Below are 19,792 nucleotides of genomic sequence, written 5' to 3'. Positions count from 1 at the left end.
AGCTTCTTGGTCTAAAAATGAGTGATGTTTTGGTGATGTTTGCTGTGTTTAGTTAAGTTTTCTGAAGAATGAACTCTGGTTAACCTTTTAGAAAACTCAGTAAGGGTTTTTGGTCTTTTCTGCCTTTAAAATCAAAGCAAGAAATTATTTTAAGTCATATTAACATGCAAAAGTGTCTAGCTTGAATATCAGCTGAGGAATGCACATGGGGCCGCAGACTGTCCATGGACACCCTGGACTCCAACACAACACAAGTTGGGATTTAAATTTTAAAAAATTATCACAAGAGAAATTAAAGCTCTGGTATTATTCTGGGGGAGACATATGAAAAGAGACAAGGAAAAATCTGGAAAAACAATGTTAAAAGGAAACTAGTGTCCGTTTGTAGAACCAAAACCAAAACTTATCTCCTTGCTGTGCGTTCTACTTTTTGACACCTTGATCTAACAGCTGGAATGTCTCCCAGCCTTCCTTACTGTCTACAGGAGTGATTCTTCTCTAAATTATCATTGATGATCTAAAACGTGCTGGAACCAGACTGCAGCACCAGCTATGTCAGCTCAATTTTTTCTAAGTCCCAGCAGAGCGGCCCGCCACTCTGAAGTTGCAGGTGGAATATTCTGGTCACAAGGGGCGACAGGGGCTGGGTGACCTTTCAATAACCCTGTAAAGGTCATTGTAGCATATACTGGCTCAAGAAAATTGTTTAAAACTATGAAAAAGTTGCAAAGTATCCCCTTAAGCAACACTGTAAGATTTGCTCAGAGTAGGTGCTGTCAATGTCCCCTGACTACTAACATATTCAATTTTAGCTCAATATCTCAAACATTTCCTGAATTACAATCATTTTATTTCTGCAAATATTCATTTTAAAAGCATGCATTTATTATGTTTGAATGAAAATACCTATACAGACAGTCTGCAGGATCAAACAGCAGCCAATACTCAGAGAAAAGGATGCAGCTATTACAAGGCCGGATTAACCATATGGGCAACTGGGCAATCACCCAGGGGTCCATGAAGTCTAAAGGGCCCAGGCCCAGGGCAGCAAGGGCACGAGCAAAGTACTGTATCTGTAATCTCCCACTTTATATTAAACTAGGGTGACCATACGTCCTCGTTTCCCCGGACATGTCCACTTTTCACTCTCTGTCCGGGCGTCGGGGGGGCGGGGGGGTCTTGTATTGATGAAAATGTCCGGTTTTTCATCCAGGAGCAGGGATCAAATTATGGGGGAGCTGGATATCCTACACATCCAGGGGAGCCGGTTAAAAGTTTTCTACCTATATTACATCATTCATGGGGTCTCAGTGTACCGGGGGTTCTTTTGAGCAGAGAGCACAGATAGCGGCAGAGCGATGATCGTTGTTGCGCAGCGCTCCAGGCTGCTGTGTCCAGCGCACGGTCCATTCTCAAAGTGGCACAACCAAAAAATATAATGAACACACGATCGTTCATGTCCGCACATGTTCTCTATTTTCTGTCTTCTTTGTGCCTGAAGCGCTCTGCTACTGCGGAGCTCATCACCTGTGCTGCGGTGATTTCACCTCACTGACGCAGCATCGAAACTCGCTCTCCGCTTTGCGGGTCAGGAGATCCCTTTGATCTGCTCAGAAGTAACTGATGAGCTGAAAAAGTAAGAATCCAAGCAGCAGATTTTCTGGAGAGTTTAGAGGAGATGCAGGAAGATGAGAGACAGACAGGACAAGAAAATAGTTAAATAAAAACAAGAAAACAAAACAAAGTGTTGAAAAGTAAAATGTAGGTAGATTTATCTCCACTACACGTTTTTACCTGTATAAAACAATAAGTAATACACATGTCATATTTATACATTTGATACAATTCAGATCACCTTCAAAACTCAGTCACACACCCAGGGCCGTTTCAAGGCATTTTGGAGGCCAAGGCAAAACAGAACAACCCCCCATTCCCATAACTGGGCTCCCCAGAAGCCTCTGTGTAATTCATGCCCTCTCCAGTAGTGTTAGTTATACAGTGTTTATAAAAGCCCCTCAGACATTACTGACATGTTCTAATATTATCAGATGAAAAACTAAATTATCAGACATGCTGTCTCATCTGCTTCTTTTCTAAACTTGCAAAAAGTAACAAAACCATTTGAAAGCCACTATTTGTGGAGTCTCTAAAAGTTTCCATGGAGTGTGTGACAACTTATTTTTTCATTGATCCTATCGTCTAATCTCACAGCTGAAACAAGCATCCTTAATAATCTGTGCACAGGAAGTTTACTGATGCTGCAGTAAAACAAAAGGTATAATAATTTATTATTAATAAAACCTTGTTGCAGCACTAAAGCAGAAAAATGAGATTTTGAAATAAATATGCTAAATGGTTACATATGAATTGTTTTAGAGCCCTTTTATTGCTAGAATCTGATATTATTTTTAGTTCTTACAAAGCAATGGGTCCCAACGTGGTTTGTGTGGCGTTGCCATAGTGTGACGTCATAGGCGCAGATCCCCTGTCCTTTTTTTTGGAAATGGAAATATGGTCACCCTACATTAAACAAACTGTCCACCCGGGCTTTTGCGCTGCACAGAGACGCTTCGCTGCCTATGACTCTGAACGTCAGTTGAGAGTCAGTCTCATGCAGACTGACCAATGAAGAGAGGGCCTCAAGTTAAGACCTTCTCCTCATTGGTCAGTCCAGACGAGGTGGTCAAAGGTTACTCTGGGCAGGTTACGTGTTGTCAGGCATTCAAGTATTGAGTATATTTACTGCATATTACAGTAAAATATTCTGTATGTGACCATATTATGGTGATCCTTGGGTTGTGATGATGGGGCCGTTGAATATTGTTCACCAGGGTACAACAAAGGGTTAATCGGGCCCTGAGCTATAATATTAATTTGGATTATTTAAGTTTAAATATCTGGTGTTTGTCCTAAACTGAAGGACTAAGTGTCACCATCTCTGTTACACCCAATGCATTGTGATAACTCTCAAATTTCCTCCATGATCAGGCTCAGTTTGCCTCCAACAGCTGCAGGAGGACTGCTCTGCCACTCAGATTACTCGGATCTTAAATATTTCATCTCAGGACACAAGGCTGGTGCTCAGAAGGTAGAAGTCACACCATGAAAGCTGGCCGGAAGAAACCGTACACACGTTGTTCTACTGAGGTTACCAGGGATCAATCAAACATTTAGACTTTATAATTAAAAGGGGCAGGTGTCAGCAGCAACCTTTTATACATGGAGCAGCAGGAGGACTACTAACTAAAAAAAATAAGACATTTTTTCAGCACGACGCACAATTTCCTGTTGAGCCACTCCTGACAGGCCGTGGCTCTGTTTCCTGACATGGAAGCATCAACATCCAGCCAGAAGTTCCACCTTTCTGTAGCGGATGAGATTGTGAGGGTGAAAACGGTGCTTTCTTCTCTTTAAAAGCATTACTGACCCAGTTTTTGTGCATTCATAGATACTGAAGCCATGGTTTAGTCACCATCAAAGAAAACTCCTCAGGAGCGCTGCAGCATAGAGGCAAAGATGTGAATCTGCACTCCTGGGCTGGTTGAAGCTCAGCTACTTCACCCTTTTTATCACAAAGTTTACCTGCAAACAGGTCAGCAGATGCAAATGCCAAAACGGGCATTTAGAGGCAGAAATGAGCTCATTTGTAGTTCCACTTTTGGATCAACTCAATAAAAGATGGCTGCTGCAGCTAATCAACAAAACACAAACATGGCTCAAAACTCAATTAATTCCACAATTTTAGTTTAAATTTTTAATTATTTCCCCCTTCATTGTGATATTTTATATAATTTATGTGTATTTGTATATTTTATTTATTTGTTTATTTTTAGTTCCTGTGAAGAGCCTCTTGGTTTTTATCCAGTGAGGCACTATATAAAAAGTTGTTTCTTCTTCTTCTTCAGTAGCTGAACGTCATCCCCATACCACGAGCATACAAATTTTACAATATTGAGTCGAATCGTGCATTTTGAGTGTTTATCTTTCAACGAATGATGATCTTAGTTTAAAAATGCTGGCATAAAGGTAACAAGCGACATATATTCCTTCAAGGAACACCAAGCCTTTAATTTGAGCAGTTTTGATCTCCAACACCTTCAGGGGAATGTTTCTGTCTTCAGCTAAGAGCTAGCTGTCTCCTGCTTTCACAATGAGCCAGAATGAGACAAGTTTTTATATTCATTATCTGACTGGATTTAAGAGTTTAAGTTTAAATCAAAAGAGAGTCACAAGTAACTGTTTTTTTTACCCCCTTTTTGTGCAGATTTAGTTGATTTATGCCATCCAGAGCTGAAAAAGGAGGCAAACGAATAGTTTCCAGCCTGGATTAGACACTAAAATATAAAAAAAAAAATGCAAGCACTATAAATTATTAAGCCTTACCGTCTTGGTTATCTAGAACCTAAATAATCAGATGTGTAATTCCTCACATGCATATAGTGGTTTTCTTTGTCTCGGTTGCTTTTCTGTCTATTTAAAGATGATTACAGACAACTAAACAGGATTTTTGTTTAAAACACTTTAGACAAGATGCATAAACACATTTTCAGACAAATACTGCCTCAGTCTCCACTATTTTAAGAGAATCAGATAACCAGTTTGGGCATTTGGCTAGTCGGATCAGAAAGTGGATTTCCATTTTCAGCAATAAAGCATGTTTAAAGAAATCTAAATGAATAAAATTCTAGCTTAACTTTTGGATACAGAAAAATAAAATGCAAATGGACATCTGATCCAGGCTCAATCTAGACGTTCTTGTCGAAGGATTAGCAGAACTACTTTAATAAGACAAGGCTTGATTGTTGTCAGGGTTTCTGCAGCATGTGGCTGTCATGTCCAATAAGTAGAAATGAAAAAAACTAGTCATGTGTGAAGTCAGGCATGCACATCGACTCTGTGAGCTAACAGAAGTTGGAATGCCTCTGAATAATCCGATTACAGCATCAGTACATCAAAGTATTTTCCTGAAACATCACGTTGTTCTGCTGATCACCTGCAACACTGTCTGCATTGTTACCGGAGGTGAAGAAAGATGTGCCTACTGGAGATTTACCAAACAAGGTTTGGATTAAATAAATCATCAGATAAGACTACAATCAGCAGAAGGATGAAGAGATGTTTACCTTAGAGCTGCAGATAAAAGATGTTTCCCATTCAGTCTCACCTCTGACTGATCCTACCTCAGAGTCGGAGGTAAAGACGAGTGATGAATTTTTAATTTTCTGACTCTCAACCTTAAACAGGAGGTGTTTAGACTCCTGGAGGCAGCATCTGACAGTCTCTGGTTACATTTGCATGAGCATCTCCTAGTTGAACACAAAGCTGTTCAGTTTGTGTGTGTTCACACCTTCTGGGGAGTGTTTCCTCAGCTGTGTGTAGGTGGAAGACCTTTACATACGAGCTAAATATGCAGCAGCTGAACTGAAATTTGTTCAGACCACACCGAAAATCAGAAATGAAAAAAGCTGAAACTGGAGCAGAAAAGGAGCTAAAAGAAAAGGAAACAAGCTAGTTAATAAATTAGCAGCCATAAATGCACTTGTTTCTGAGTCTATTAGCTCTGGGTGACAGAAAACTATTGTTCTTATTCAGATCTGGGATTAAACTGAGCTTTGTGTGCAAAGAAAACCTGAATTTGTGTCACAGAATGGAGGAATTCATGTAGAAGTGAGGGCTTTGGTGCTAAAAAGATAAAATATAACAAATAAATAAAAAATACGGGTTTTAGCAACTTTTGTTTTCTTTTTCACAGAAACATTTAATGTAATTTCATTTTATAACTTTTGAAAAGTTAATTTTCAAAAAAAGGCCTAAACAGATGATTTTGTCACTTGATTCGTCCGCACAAGTCCAGTGCTCAAAAATCAGAAAGAAGAAAGTCCTAAGAGGTTTTCTAAAGAATATTATTTAAATGGTGACGATAGTGAACAGAATGATAGGTCCAGTAATAATTTTAGATGCACGTGTTCTTTTTTATGTAATTTTCTACAAATATCAACATCCAGTAGAAAATAAATCCATTCTTTTAGCAAGTTTTTGCTTCACTTTAAAACCCGATTATGGAAACAACCTTTTAACGTCCCACCTATCCAACAGATATTTTCAGAAAAGGAAAAAATAAGTTTTTGTCAGTGGCCCTTATAGAAACCAACCAAAATTAGTTTTTATTTTCTCTAAATGTCCTGTAACAATTGCAGCTTTAAACTTTTATTCAGGTGGACTGAGGGGTAAAATATTGGATTGTGTTATAAAATATGCAGACTCATGACATAAACAACAGAAAAACCCAATTTTTATGTCATTTTACTCAGTGAAATAAAGATTTCTCACTTATCGTTCAGACTTTGATCAGAAAGCATCATTATTGTTAAAAATCAAAACTTTATTACTGTTTTACATACAACACAGTTCATGTGTCCTAAAAGTTGTAAACATACATTTTATGGATCAATACATTTCCTGTTTAAGTGCCACCTACTCTAAAATACTTAAAACGTAGATTAGTTGACATTTAAAAAAAAAATCTGTATAAAAGCCAGTTTTATTATGAAACTTCTCTTAGTGTTGTGGTTAGGCACAGAAAAAGAATTTATTACAATTAGGTTTGTCACATTTCAGGGAACATTTATCACATTGTCTATTTAAACACATATTTTACTTGCTAAAACTCTCCATTAGTCAGGCATTTAGCAGTGGATATAATAGTAGTGATGGTGCTGTTGTAACATAAGTTTGTTCTGTTTTTCTAAACCTTAAAATTCTGGGATGATCTGACTTCAAAAGACATAAAATGGTGTGAAATGTTGGGAGAATCTCCCTTCACGCTTGCAGAAAGCTTCATCAGATGTAACCAGCAGACAAACACGTCTTTTTTTTTTAATAAAGTGGTTTGTCCTAAAGAGAATGGACACAAAAATGTCTCAAACTGAGTCCTGTGTGGACGCATGAAGGCTGCAGCTCCTGTGCTCAATAGCTATTGTTTTTGCGCCAACAGAGGATGGGTTTCCCAGGTCCACCCTACAGCCACTTCCTGTAAACTGGAGCGTAAGAGACCGACTTTATTCATGAAGACTTTTCTCTTCCCAAACATACTGTCTCTAATGAGCATAGGCTAATAAAACTAGTCACAAAAATACCACCTAGCTTAATATGTTGAACACCATCTTTATTAAGGCCATATCCAACTACTTTTTGTTTACATACTAGATTTTCCCAGAGATTTTCCTTGATGCTCAGAAATAAACGGAAACTCCAGCAGCAGCAGCTGAAGAACACACAGAGAGAAGTGTGTAGCAGCTAAAAGAGCTTTAGTGTTTCAACGGAGGAAACGTCCTGCTGCTCCTTCATCCTTCGAAGTCCAAACATGAGTTTTACTGCCCTCCTGTGTCTGACAATCAGCCGCATAAGGTTTAGACTGAAAGGAGCAGGTTTAATGGAGAAACACAAGCCCTTCTTTTAACCACGCACTGACATCATTTTAAAAAGACCAATTTAAAAAAAGATGGCATATTCCCAGAGCTGCAGTTATTTTCTGTGCGTTTTAGCAGACGACTGAAATAGTAAACGGTTTATGTGTGTCCAAACACGGCCGTGAGGCTAGGGAAGTCTGTAGCGAGCACCACTCGGTAGCATTAAGGAACTTCTTGGATCATTATCCCAGGAGGACCCTCTGGAGGCGATCGGCCGGCACGCTGTTCTCCTCCTCAGACTCCGCGTCGCTCTGAGGGTTGGAGCTGCAGGGGGAGGTGCACTCGGGGGAGCACAGATAGTGCATGAGAGGCAGCCGGTACTTCCCACAGAAGTCCACGAATTTGATCTGTCGCACACACGAATCAAAGTACACTCCTGGGAAGAGATGACAGCAGCAAGGACGCGTTCTTAAATTAGTGTTGTAAAAGTGATGGGCAGCAGATTATCCACAGTTATGATGATCAATAAAGATAGGAAACATCACAGGACCACACGAACCCAACCATGCATGAACCAGAGCCTTCCAATCAACCCAACCAACTGTGCAAAAGAAACCCTCTTCCTCCTTCAATCACTTTCTTTGAGGACAGCAAGGCCTCAACGTGGGTAAACTTGCAGGGATGTTCACCGCAGGGAATACTGGCAACAGGCTTAGATGTTTTCTACTTTCTAGTGAAAATTATTTCTCACTCTATAATTATGAGCTCCAAATTGTTTGGAGAGGTCTTTATAATCCCTCCTAGCATGACTGGCAGCAGTGACTTCTCCAAGATAATTGTTTAAATCCATCTTTTATAGACTGCTGACGACACACATCTGAATATTCCAGACCACAGAGGTCTGTTATATAGAGGAGTCTCTACTCTCTGGTGATCAGATGATCAACTGCATTTGATTAACAGCTTTGGCAGAAGCTAAGGCTCAGATCTGATTTGATGTACAGTGTTGTCAAACAAAAGAAATGGATATCTCACCAGCACACTTTGGGTTGGGACACTTGCTGGCCAGATCCAGGTAGCGGAAAAGATTTGAAGGGAGGTCACGAGGGAAGTATGGAATATTTCGACTCTTTATGGTTCGTCCTGCCAGTTCTAGCAGCGATGGAGGGTCATAGGTCATCTCTTTGACAAACCGCACCACCAGAGGGTTGCCTCTGAGGCTGAGCTCCTGCAGGTGGACCAGACTCAGGATCTCTCTCGGCAGGTAGGTGAGCAAGTTGTTGTGAAGACTTAAAGATCGTAGAGAGTGAAGCCTGAAACAACGCAGAAATGATAAGAACGTAATATTTGGTTTGTGACTAAGTTTAAAGTTTGATCCGGCTGAGCTAGGTGGAGCTTTTACCTGGTGAGCTGTGGAGGCACACTCTGGATGCGATTGTCACATAGCACCAAATACCTGAGCGAGGGCAGGTTCGCCACCTCTGGGGGAATGGCTGAAATAAAGTTTCCACCCAAATACAACATCTCCAAACTGAAAAGAACACAAGATCAACAGATTATCTACCAAGTAAAATATGGATGTTTGCTATGGGACATTTTTCAAAAGCATCTTAAATAGAGATAGACCGATATTTTTTTTTTATTGCCTGCTCAGTCAAGGGCCAATGCGTGCCGCTGACTGTTAGGGGTGGCTTTCGTGGTCGGTAGAGCTAGATGTTTTAATGGTTTAAGTATTAAAGTATTAAAATCAAACATTTAACCAAAGCCAGTCAAACAAGTCAGCCAACTATAAAACAGGTGAACACGAAGAAAAGTCGGTTGACAATAATGCTTTGGAGCATTCTTTCATTTGAATATATGGTTAAACTGAATTCTGCAACACCGGGCTGCCCACAACTGTGCCCGACTTTAAATTGGCTCTACTAAAGAGGTATATCGGACATTGTGATTGACAGACAAATATAAATTGGTCAGCCAATATATCGTGACGATATTTATTGTTTTTTAATACATCAGCATATTGTCAATATTTGTTCTTAGTAAAGCAAATTAACCTCCACATCCTTGGTCAGCCGGTGCTGTTGCATAGTTTAATTTTAATGTATTTTTACTTTCACTAATAACATCTGCATAACAAATACTCTAAATTTATTTTACTTAGGTGTCTGACTTTAACACTGAACAGTGCTCAAAGTTAAGATTTAGCATGAAAATAACTGAAAATTTTCTAGATATCGGCCATAAAAATCCACCCATATAAATTGGTGATACATATCGGTCATTGACTGATTATGTCTCCTACACATCGGCATCTGTATCGGAAATAGAAAAACCAACATCGGTCAACCTCTGTGTAAATAGCTGCTGGACACATTAGTTTTTCCCCAACTAAACAATTTCATTGCCAAAATCCTGCAAATGATTTTAACTGGTCCCATTCACTTCTGATTAGCATCTACTTTGATTCGATTTTTTGACAGTATTATTTTTGGTATCCACTGACAGCAGAATGGTTAAGCTCAGTTTTGCTGAATATTGTTCATCTTAACATCATAAACTTTGTGCCGATGGTTGTAATCCAAAGATATTCAGCTTTAAATTATTAATGCCAATTTGTCCTCAGAAACATCGTAGAAATAAAGATCCTTGAGCAATAACTGGACATTAAACTAAATCTGTTCAGAAATTCCACAAGAGGGAGCCAACGACACACTGAGTCATGCTCTTTGGTTCCCATAGACCTAATTATCCACCAGCAAAGGTTCATTTTATAACTCTTTGTCTTCACGTCTGGTTCATTAACAAATGGCAGAGAAATCGTGTTAAGACATAAAATAAGCATGGTACACTATTAGGAGAATAGAGAACAAAGGTGAGAAGTTGGTAATTAGACAGTGAGGAAGTATGTATGATTGGTCAGCAAAAGTAAGCTGCCCAGCCATCTGCCAGCTAGAACTGATGACACAGCAAATGTTAGCGTGGAGGCATTTCACCGGGGCAGGGCACTGAGCAAACAGCCTCCTGTGATGGGCACGGAGACATTTAGGTTTGAACGTCCACCAGTTCATTATGAGTCTGCAGAAGGGAACTAAATAAATCTGCTTAGAAATGTAAGCATATTTTTCTGGGGCAAGTTTCTTTTTAAAATCAAGATAAGTTGTGCAGTACTCCTGTAGTCTGTCCAAAGCATTTCACACTCTTCTTTGTGGCTAGGGTTAAATGAGACCAATAAAAGCTAAACAAACCGTGCTAAAGTTAAAAAAGAATTCTGAGAACCACAGACATTGGAGCTGTTTAAGAACAGCAATCCACTAGGATCTTGGTGGTGCTCAGATTAGTTTTTAGTTCATCATGAAGCCAATAATTGAGATTTTTACACAAAACCAATTCAAAAGGGCCATAACCACTGACGCTAGGGGGAATATGCTGCTAATAATTCACTAGTTAAGAAACTTTGCTTTAAACACCAGGGGTCTCTCATTTATCAAACATTGTGTAGAATCCTTACTAAAAACCGTACTTAAGCTCAGCAAAACAAATGTACTTACGCCAAGCAGCTTTATGATCTACCAAACATGGAGTACGCACAGCTGCACGCAATCTCCGCTTCATAAATCAGAGACTATCGAGAATGTTTCTCAGCTGCGGTTTAGTCACATCCCGCCCTCACCACGCCCACATACTGCCATAAATAGTCAATGCAAAGTGCCTTGTGGATCTCATACATATACATAAGCCGGCTGTTGCAGCGCTCCGCCAATGACATGGCGACGAGTTTGTTCTTTATTCAGATTTAACCCAAAAGGTTATTTTTGCTAGCCCATCATTTACTAGCTGCCTCATAACAAACCCCTTGTCCACACATGTCTATTTGACCGCCTGAATCAAACTTGGAAAGTTAATAGTAAAGACAAACACATCTGATATAAAGTAATATCTGTTATTAGAGGCTTGGTTGCCATCCTTATTCTGTATGTTTCTCAGTGTTTCTCTTTCTCAGTGGCCTAGTGGTATAGTGTCTGCCTTGGGATTGGGAGATCAGGGTTCAAATTCCAGTTGGGTCATACCAAAGACTGTAAAAATGTGACCCAATGCCTCCCTGCTTGACACTCAACTTTAAAGGGGTTGGGTTGGGGGGTTAAACCACCAAAACAGTTCTCGAGCACAGCCACAGCTGCAGCTCACCGCTCCCCATGCGGATGGGTCAAATGTAGGGTTGTCACGGTAACCGGTGTAGCGGTAAACCCTGGTAAAAAAGTTAATAATAATAACGATCTTGTTTTTAAAAAAATATATATCTCTGTGGATTACCGTATGCTGCGGTGTAGGTGCAGTGACCCTTACCAGCCACCGTACCATATGCTCAAGTTTAAGAGCCAAAGGAGGAGACGACAGCACTCAGGACATTTATTATCCCTCAAAGAAGACAAAGTCGGAAGTATGGGCATTTTTTGGATATTTGAAGAATTCCGAGGGACAGCTGATAGAAGACGGCTATCCTGTTTGCAGCACGTGCAGAAAAAGTGTCTGTGAAAGGCAGCAACGCTTCAAAACTCATGACACATCTGCGTGACCATCACCCACAACTCTACAGTCAACGCAAGGCAAGCTAACGTTAGCGTTTTAGCTAAAATGCGTGATCTGAGGATTTGGGTTGAGGGAGAATGCAATGAGTCGCTATATAAAGCAGCCGCAGCGCCGCTACCTGCATATAAACCGTGTCGCGGACACCCCCATGTTGAAATGACGCTATGCATTACAGGGCTCCCAGGGGCAGATAAGAGTTGGTCTCTCTCTGAGAATAATTATGAATTTAACAATGATTACTGCCTGATGACATTTTCCCAAATCTGCAAAGCTCACTGGTAAGGACACAAACCGAGGACAATATTTTCCTGATACAGGGTTTATTACTCAAGTCAGGGTAAAATAAGTATCTCATTAGAAGGCTACTTGAGTACTGAATCTGATCTGATCTAATATTTTTAAAATGATGACATCAAATAGACAAAAAATAAGAAGTTATGGGCAAATATTGGTATTTTAAAGACTAAAGGGGAAAAATGTAAACAAATAAACAACATAATTACAAAATAACAAATTTTAGGAAAAATTTAGACACAAACTGAGGACAATGTTTTCCTGATATACAGGGTGTATTTAGTAGTCTGAAAACGTAACACATTTAAAAAAAATACCTCGATAATACCGAAAACCGTGGTAATTTTGGTCACAATAACCGTGAGGTTACATTTTCACACCGTGACAACCCTAGTCAAATGTGGAGATGAATTTCACCAGTGTGTGATGACTGGGACTTTAACTTTCTGATAAATTGTTTGGAGGTATGGACTTTGGCCTGGCTATGGGTCACCCATTCCTACAGCTAAACTCAATACAGGATAAGATAGAAAGCATCTCATGACTAAGCACTATCAGCACTCGTCACAGAAAAGACAATCAACCTGCTGCTTTGTGCTGAAAACAAAGCAGTTCATTTTTGTATTTTTCATGTCATGACAATTTGTTTTCTTTTTGAAAGAATTTCTGTGTGACCACAGTTTTAAAAAGTTGTGCAGTTCTTGCTGCACTGTTTTAAAGGTGTGGAACACTTGCTTAAACAATACATTTGCAGTGGTCTTTAGTAGTAACGAATAGTGTTGTCAAAAAAATCAATACCTAGATATAAATCGATTCTAAAAGTGGTATCTAAATTAGATATTCCATCCCTGTGGTATCGATATTATGGAGTCACACAGCCTTCTTCAAGTACACAGACACGCACGACAGCCAGAGGCCGTAAAGCAGCCTCCGCCTCCAAGTAGAGCTGAGGAAAATAATCAAATAATCGATGCATCGGGATGCGGACATAAACGATTCTGCATCGTAGAGGAGTACGCCATAATCGATTATAGTGGAATGTAGTTTTGTTTTTTTAATGGCGGCACCAGCGCTGCATCCAAATCTGTCAGAGTGAGCGTCCTCCACATTTACCTCCGCCTTAATGTGGTACTGCAGGGCTGAGCGCTAGAGTTGTCACCCAAGACCAAACCGGAACCGAATCAGCCCGACCGGTTCTGTTGGATTTGGGCCGTGAATTAAGTTAATTGAGCGGGTTGTCACGCAGCGCGCTCCGCTTGCTCGATCAGTGACCGAGAGAGAGAGAGAGAGAGACACTGTCTGCTCACACAAGAGAGACGTTCGGAGGACGCTCCGACAAACCGTTGCTCCAAACACGCGTTATTATTTTCATAATTTATTATTTCTCCTGGAAGCGCTCAGTCAGACTGCTTGTTGTAATGTAGGGAGATCCGGTCTTGGGGAGGGGGCGGGGTCAATGAAGGCGGCTGCAGCGTGATCATCTGTCTCTTTTATTTAGGTACACGGAGAAGTTTAAAGGAGAGAGAAATATAAGTTCTACTTTATTCTTTTGTTTCATGAAGATAAACTGATGTTAAATTCAGTTTAAAGAGAAACTGGGAGGAAGCTTTGGTTCATTTTAGGTTACAGGAGATCTTGTTTCCTGTCTGCTCCTCCAGAGACAGCATGGACATGAGGGTCACATGGACATGAGGGTTACATGGACATGAGGGTCACATGGACATGAGGGTCACATGGACATGAGGGTCACATTGTGAGGGTCCCACAGGACAGGTTAGTGGAAAGGTTTGTAGTTAGCTGGTTAGTGAAGGAGATCCATCAGCTGGGTAATTTAATCCTAATCCAGCCCACAGCCTTCTGCTGGTGTTATTATCAGAAAGAATAAAACACACATCTTAAATATTATTGGAAGTGTAGAATTTGTTTTATGTTTTTTTATTTTCTGCATCAAACAGAACTTGATTCATTCTCCAACATTTCAGAAATGAACCACTGGGTTCAAATAAAATAAACTAAGTCAAACATTTCATTTGGTGTCATTTCTGACACGCTTCAACTGTGGCATAAATATTTGCCTCTAGAGCTGCTTAGAGACATTAAACACTCATATATGAACCCATTATGGATTTTATTATTACATTATGTGTCCTGTAGGTTTTCAGTACTTTTTTAGATTTTGTGAGTGTTTGCAAAGCGTGTTTTTCTCAGCCTGAGGCGTGGTGTTGAACGAGGAAACTGATTGTTTTACTTTGTTAAATCTTAAATTTTTAAAATGTTTTGTCCTAACCTGTTGTGAATGTAGAGCTTTTGAGGGATGCCAGGTTGTGTCAATTACGTTTGAGATAAAAAAAAAATAAAAAGCAATTGTCTGACATCTTCTATTTATCAATGAAAACAAATCAATATGAAATAATCATGATGCATCGTGATATCGAATCGAATTGAATCGTTGACCCAATAATCGCAATTGAATCGAATCGGGAGACAAGTGAAGATTCACACCTCTACCTCCAAGACAAACAGAAGAAGAAGACGCCGCATGGCTACATTGCAATTTCCCACACGAGTTGTCTCCGATCCAAGTTTTGTTAACAATGGCAACAGCAAATTTGTGTGGCGCTTCACAGCCGAACTTAATTAGCATACCAAGTCCGACACGTAGTTGTATATTCACGCTTATATGCTTAAAGGAAAACTCCCGTTTATTGCAAACCGGACTTAATTTCTAGCATGCAGTACGTTTGTTTACTCACGCTGACAACTTTGGTGCTACTTGGATTCCCCGGGGTATTTAGATCCATCGGCGAATCACCGTCAGTGTATATCCATATAACGGGTGCGGATGGGCACCCATGGTGCAGCCTCGAAACAAGACATTATCTGCACCAAAACATCTCAATGTCAAAAGGTTTTGTTAGGAATCATTAACATGATTCCCCTGTTCGATTGGAGCTGGTCTGGGATTTCTAGGCATAAATAGACTAGCCACGGCTAATCTAACCGGCGCTTTTAATGACGTCACTGCCGCGCGCTGATCTGTTTTTATTAAGATTACCGGTAGATGTACCTTTGTCCTACTGTGGAGACATTCGTTTTATCCCTTTATTGACCAACAGAGTTGTTCAAAAGTACAGAACAAAACATATGGCATTACATCTTATGACAAAAATGCACCTTAAACAGAGTTTAAGCAGCAAAACATCACTCTGCAAATAGTGTACAGTGGGGCAAAAGTTTTTAGTCAGCCACCGATTGTGCAAGTTCTCCCACTTAAAATGATGACAGAGGTCAGTAATTTACATCATAGGTACACTTCAACTGTGAGAGACAGAATGTGAAAAAAAATCCATGAATTCACATGGCAGGATTTTTAAAGAATTTATTTGTAAATCAGGGTGGAAAATAAGTATTTGGTCACTTCAAACAAGGAAAATCTCTGGCTCTCACAGACCTGTAACATCTTCTTTAAGAAGCGTTTCTATCCTCCACTCGTTACCTGTATTAATGGCACCTGTTTGAACACATTATCTGTATAAAAGACACCTGTCCACAGCCTCAAACAGTCAGACTCCAAACTCCACTATGGCCAAGACCAAAGAGCTTTCGAAGGACACCAGGAAAAGAATTGTAGACCTGCACCAGACTGGGAAGAGTGAATCTACAATAGGCAAGCAGCTTGGTGTGAAAAAATCAACTGTGGGAGCAATTATCAGAAAATGGAAGACATACAAGACCACTGATAATCTCCCTCGATCTGGGGCTCCACACAAGATCTCATCCCGTGGGGTCAAAATGATCATGAGAACGGTGAGCAAGAATCCCAGAACCACACGGGGGGACCTGGTGAATGACCTGCAGAGAGCTAGGACCACAGTAACAAAGGTCACCATCAGTAACATACAACGGCAGGGAATAAAATCCTGCAGTGCCAGATGTGTTCCGCTGCTGAAGCCAGTGCATGTCCAGGCCCGTCTGAAGTTTGCCAGAGAGCACATGGATGATACAGCAGAGGATTGGGAGAATGTCATGTGGTCAGATGAAACCAAAGTAGAACTTTTTGTTATAAACTCAACTTGCCGTGTTTGGAGGAAGAAGAATACTGAGTTGCATCCCAAGAACACCATACCTACTGTGAAGCATGGGGGTGGGAACATCATGCTTTGGGGCTGTTTTTCTGCTAAGGGGACAAGACGACTGATCCGTGTTAAGGAAAGAATGAATAGGACCATGTATCGTGAGATTCTGAGCCAAAACCTCGTTCCATCAGTGAGAGCTTTGAAGATGAAACGTGGCTGGGTCTTCCAACACGACAATGATCCCAAACACACCGCCCGGGCAACAAAGGAGTGGCTCCGTAAGAAGCTTTTGAAAGTCCTGGAGTGGCCTAGCCAGTCTCCAGACCTCAACCCCATAGAAAATCTGTGGAGGGAGTTGAAAGTCCGTGTTGCTCGGTGACAGCCCCAAAACATCACTGCTCTCGAGAAGATCTGCATGGAGGAATGGGCCAAAATACCAGCTACTGTGTGTGCAAACCTGGTAAAGACCTATAGTAATCGTTTGACCTCTGTTATTGCCAACAAAGGTTATGTTACAAAGTACTGAGTTTAATTTTTGTTATTGACCAAATACTTATTTTCCACCCTGATTTACAAATAAATTCTTTAAAAATCCTGCCATGTGAATTCATGGATTTTTTTTCCACGTTCTGTCTCTCACAGTTGACGTGTACCTATGATGGAAATTACTGACCTCTGTCATCATTTTAAGTGGGAGAACTTGCACAATCGGTGGCTGACTAAATACTTTTTTGCCCGACTGTATATATAGTGAGACAATTCATGATTTAAAGTGTTAACTTTCACCAGTTTTTGTATGCATGTTTAAAAAAAATGCTGATACTTGAAAGGTTTAAGCACTTTATACACTTAATTCTTAACATTTAATTTTTGCAATATAAATTGAGGAATGTTATTTTTTGAATAAACTTGTTCAATAAATTGGTGTTTGTAAATAGTATCGAAATCGAGTATCGAGTTCTTCTTCCAGTATCGAATCGAGTTTGAAATTTTAGTATCGTGACAACCCTAGTAACGAATGCCTTATTGTTTTTGAAGCATGAAGTAAGAGATGTATTGCATCCTTCTAGCTTTTTTTTTTGACAGATTGAGCGTTGCTGCAAAAATGACAGGTCTGAAGTTATTCCTTCAAGACACTCATAACTCATTGTAATCAATATTTGTGGTAATTTAATTTAAGTCATACTTTATAAGTTAACATTTCTCCATTTTCTGCAAAAATAAAGGCACTAATCAAACACAATTGTCAGTCTTTTGCAAACTCTTAAAAATGATATTTAATATGCAAATGCATTACTTTACAATTAAACAGAAGCATTAAAATGCGTGTAGCTGCAGCTTTAACACACCATCTGTATCAGAAATATCACAATCTATCGCCTAAAGTGTTTTAATACTGACTCTAGTGAAGAACTTTGCATGCTTTGATAATATCACGATATTACATATTGTATCTTTCCACTACAGCAAGTGGAGCAGCTACCTTCCCAAAACTATTAGAACGAAGGAAGCATTGAGTTGAGTTTAAACTGTGCAGCTATATTACCCACCTGGTTAAATGTTCTACTTCTGCTGGGATACTTTTTAATCTGTTCCCTCCAAGAGAAAGCGACTGTAGATGCAACAGTTTGGTACACTGAAGCGGGATCTCCTCAAAGCGGTTCCCACTAAAGTTCAACACCTCCAGCTGCAGAGAACCGAACTCCTTAGGCAGAGAAAACTCATCCAGTCGGTTGTTTTTGGCTAAAAGTGTTTTAAGTTTGGTGAGCCGCGTAATGCCGTCGCAGACGGAGGTCAGTCCGTTGTTGCTGATGTCCAGAAACTCCAGGTTAAAGAAAAGATTGACCGACGAGGGTAACGAGGTTAGTCTGTTGTAGTTCAGGTAGAGCTGTTTGGTGTCCTTTTTCCTCTCGCTGCTCACGCCGTCAGCGTTAAAACTAGTCAGACTCAAACGTGAAAAATCAAGCACACAGTCTCTTGCCGACGCTGCTCCTTCGCGACTCTCCATTTTGGCTGTTTCTAATTCTGTTCAAGACTTCAGAAGTTTTCCCGTCCACGAAAGCGTTAATTAACTCCAGGAAATGTGAATTTTAACCACGGACAGCCGAGTCGCCTGTAAAAACATGGGTGAAGTGTAGTACTGTTAGCTAAGAAGCAACATTACTCCCCACACACATGAACGCTAACAATGTAGCCATTCTTTAAGTGGGGTGGATTTTACGTTCCTCTTTTGTGATTGGTCAGCTTCATTTAAATCCCACCCACCAAGACGCCGATTGGCTGCTTTCTTCTTCTGTCTTTTTAGAGAATAATTACAGAAGGACACGTTTTCTACCTGTTACAGATTTACTTTTTATATTTAAATCTACGCAATATCGCGCCACGGTGCTTTACAACAGTGATTGAGATTTCGCAACAATGGGACAATGTCGTTTGATGTTCCATCATGCATGATGAGAAGCTCTCCAGGCATTATGCAACGGCTCTCCACTTTTACATTATGCAACGCTCTGCGAACTTTACGTGCACAGAATGAAAAAATATGTATTGCTAAACGAGTCCCTTGCATAACCCTAACGTTAAAGTAAAATGACAAAATGTGAAGCAGACACTTTTATGGCCAGTACCTACGATTTTAATGCTCTCTTATCTAATTTGGTGATGCATGAACACATTTTTCTTTCTAAAAATCACATTTTATAATGGACAGTGATAAAAGTTGTTGTTTTTAAGTTAGGTTGGTCAAATGATGCATGCTTTCATTAGACTGATAAGGTTATTTCTAGTTTTTACAGAAAATAACACAAAAATGAAAAATCAGTGCTGTAGTGTAGAGACTTTATTGTCATACAATCCTTACAAACAGGCATTTTAGTGGAATGAAAAAATCTAGTTCAAATCTTGTAATGCAACACACAGATGTTTCAGGGTTCTAAAATAATGCACATGATTTCTAATGAACATTCATAAAAGCTCACTCATTCTTGCAGTAACTAATGTAGAGGCAAGCTGATTCTGTTTGCAGGTCTAAGGCACTGATTTTTGTCGTTATACATCCCATTTTAGATACAAACACTTTAAACAAAGCTAACACACTTGTACACACACAAGCACACACACATTCACACACATTTTATTTGCACCCAGTTATTGATGCATCTATGCTACTTCAGCGGACAGTGAGGCTAGTCCTTCAGTTAGTGATTTTGAAAGCACAGGTATTGTGTTGTTGCTGGGTCCAGAGTAATGTTTTACCCGGAGAACATTTTACATCATTCAAACACTTCATTAAGACTTTGGTTTAAAGTTTCACCGTGTTATACTCTGATCAGGTTTCACTAACATGCAGTCAGAGCTGGATTGTTTAAAATGTTTAACATAAAAAAGAAACACGTTGGAAACTTGTCAAAGCATAACATGGTGACA

At 39.9% G+C, this 19,792-nt stretch overlaps 1 protein-coding gene across 1 annotated transcript; it reads right to left on the bottom strand.

Annotated features, from left to right (window-relative positions):
* Nucleotides 1–7,466: 7,466 nt before the first annotated feature.
* Nucleotides 7,467–18,557, bottom strand: lrrc58b (leucine rich repeat containing 58b). The gene is made up of 4 exons (XM_015966282.3): nucleotides 17,917–18,557; nucleotides 8,812–8,940; nucleotides 8,445–8,722; nucleotides 7,467–7,845 (listed from the first exon to the last, which is right to left on the bottom strand). Exons 1-4 carry the CDS (start codon nucleotides 18,372–18,374, stop codon nucleotides 7,652–7,654), a joined length of 1,059 nt encoding a protein of 352 aa, XP_015821768.1. The 5' UTR covers nucleotides 18,375–18,557; the 3' UTR covers nucleotides 7,467–7,651.
* Between the last annotated feature and the right edge of the window lie 1,235 nt (nucleotides 18,558–19,792).

This window comes from Nothobranchius furzeri, chromosome 14 (assembly GCF_043380555.1).
Source record: "Nothobranchius furzeri strain GRZ-AD chromosome 14, NfurGRZ-RIMD1, whole genome shotgun sequence".
In the NCBI taxonomy this organism is placed as follows: domain Eukaryota; kingdom Metazoa; phylum Chordata; class Actinopteri; order Cyprinodontiformes; family Nothobranchiidae; genus Nothobranchius; species Nothobranchius furzeri.
Note: the sequence above shows the minus strand (reverse complement) of the source record. Positions and strands in the feature narration are given on the sequence as shown.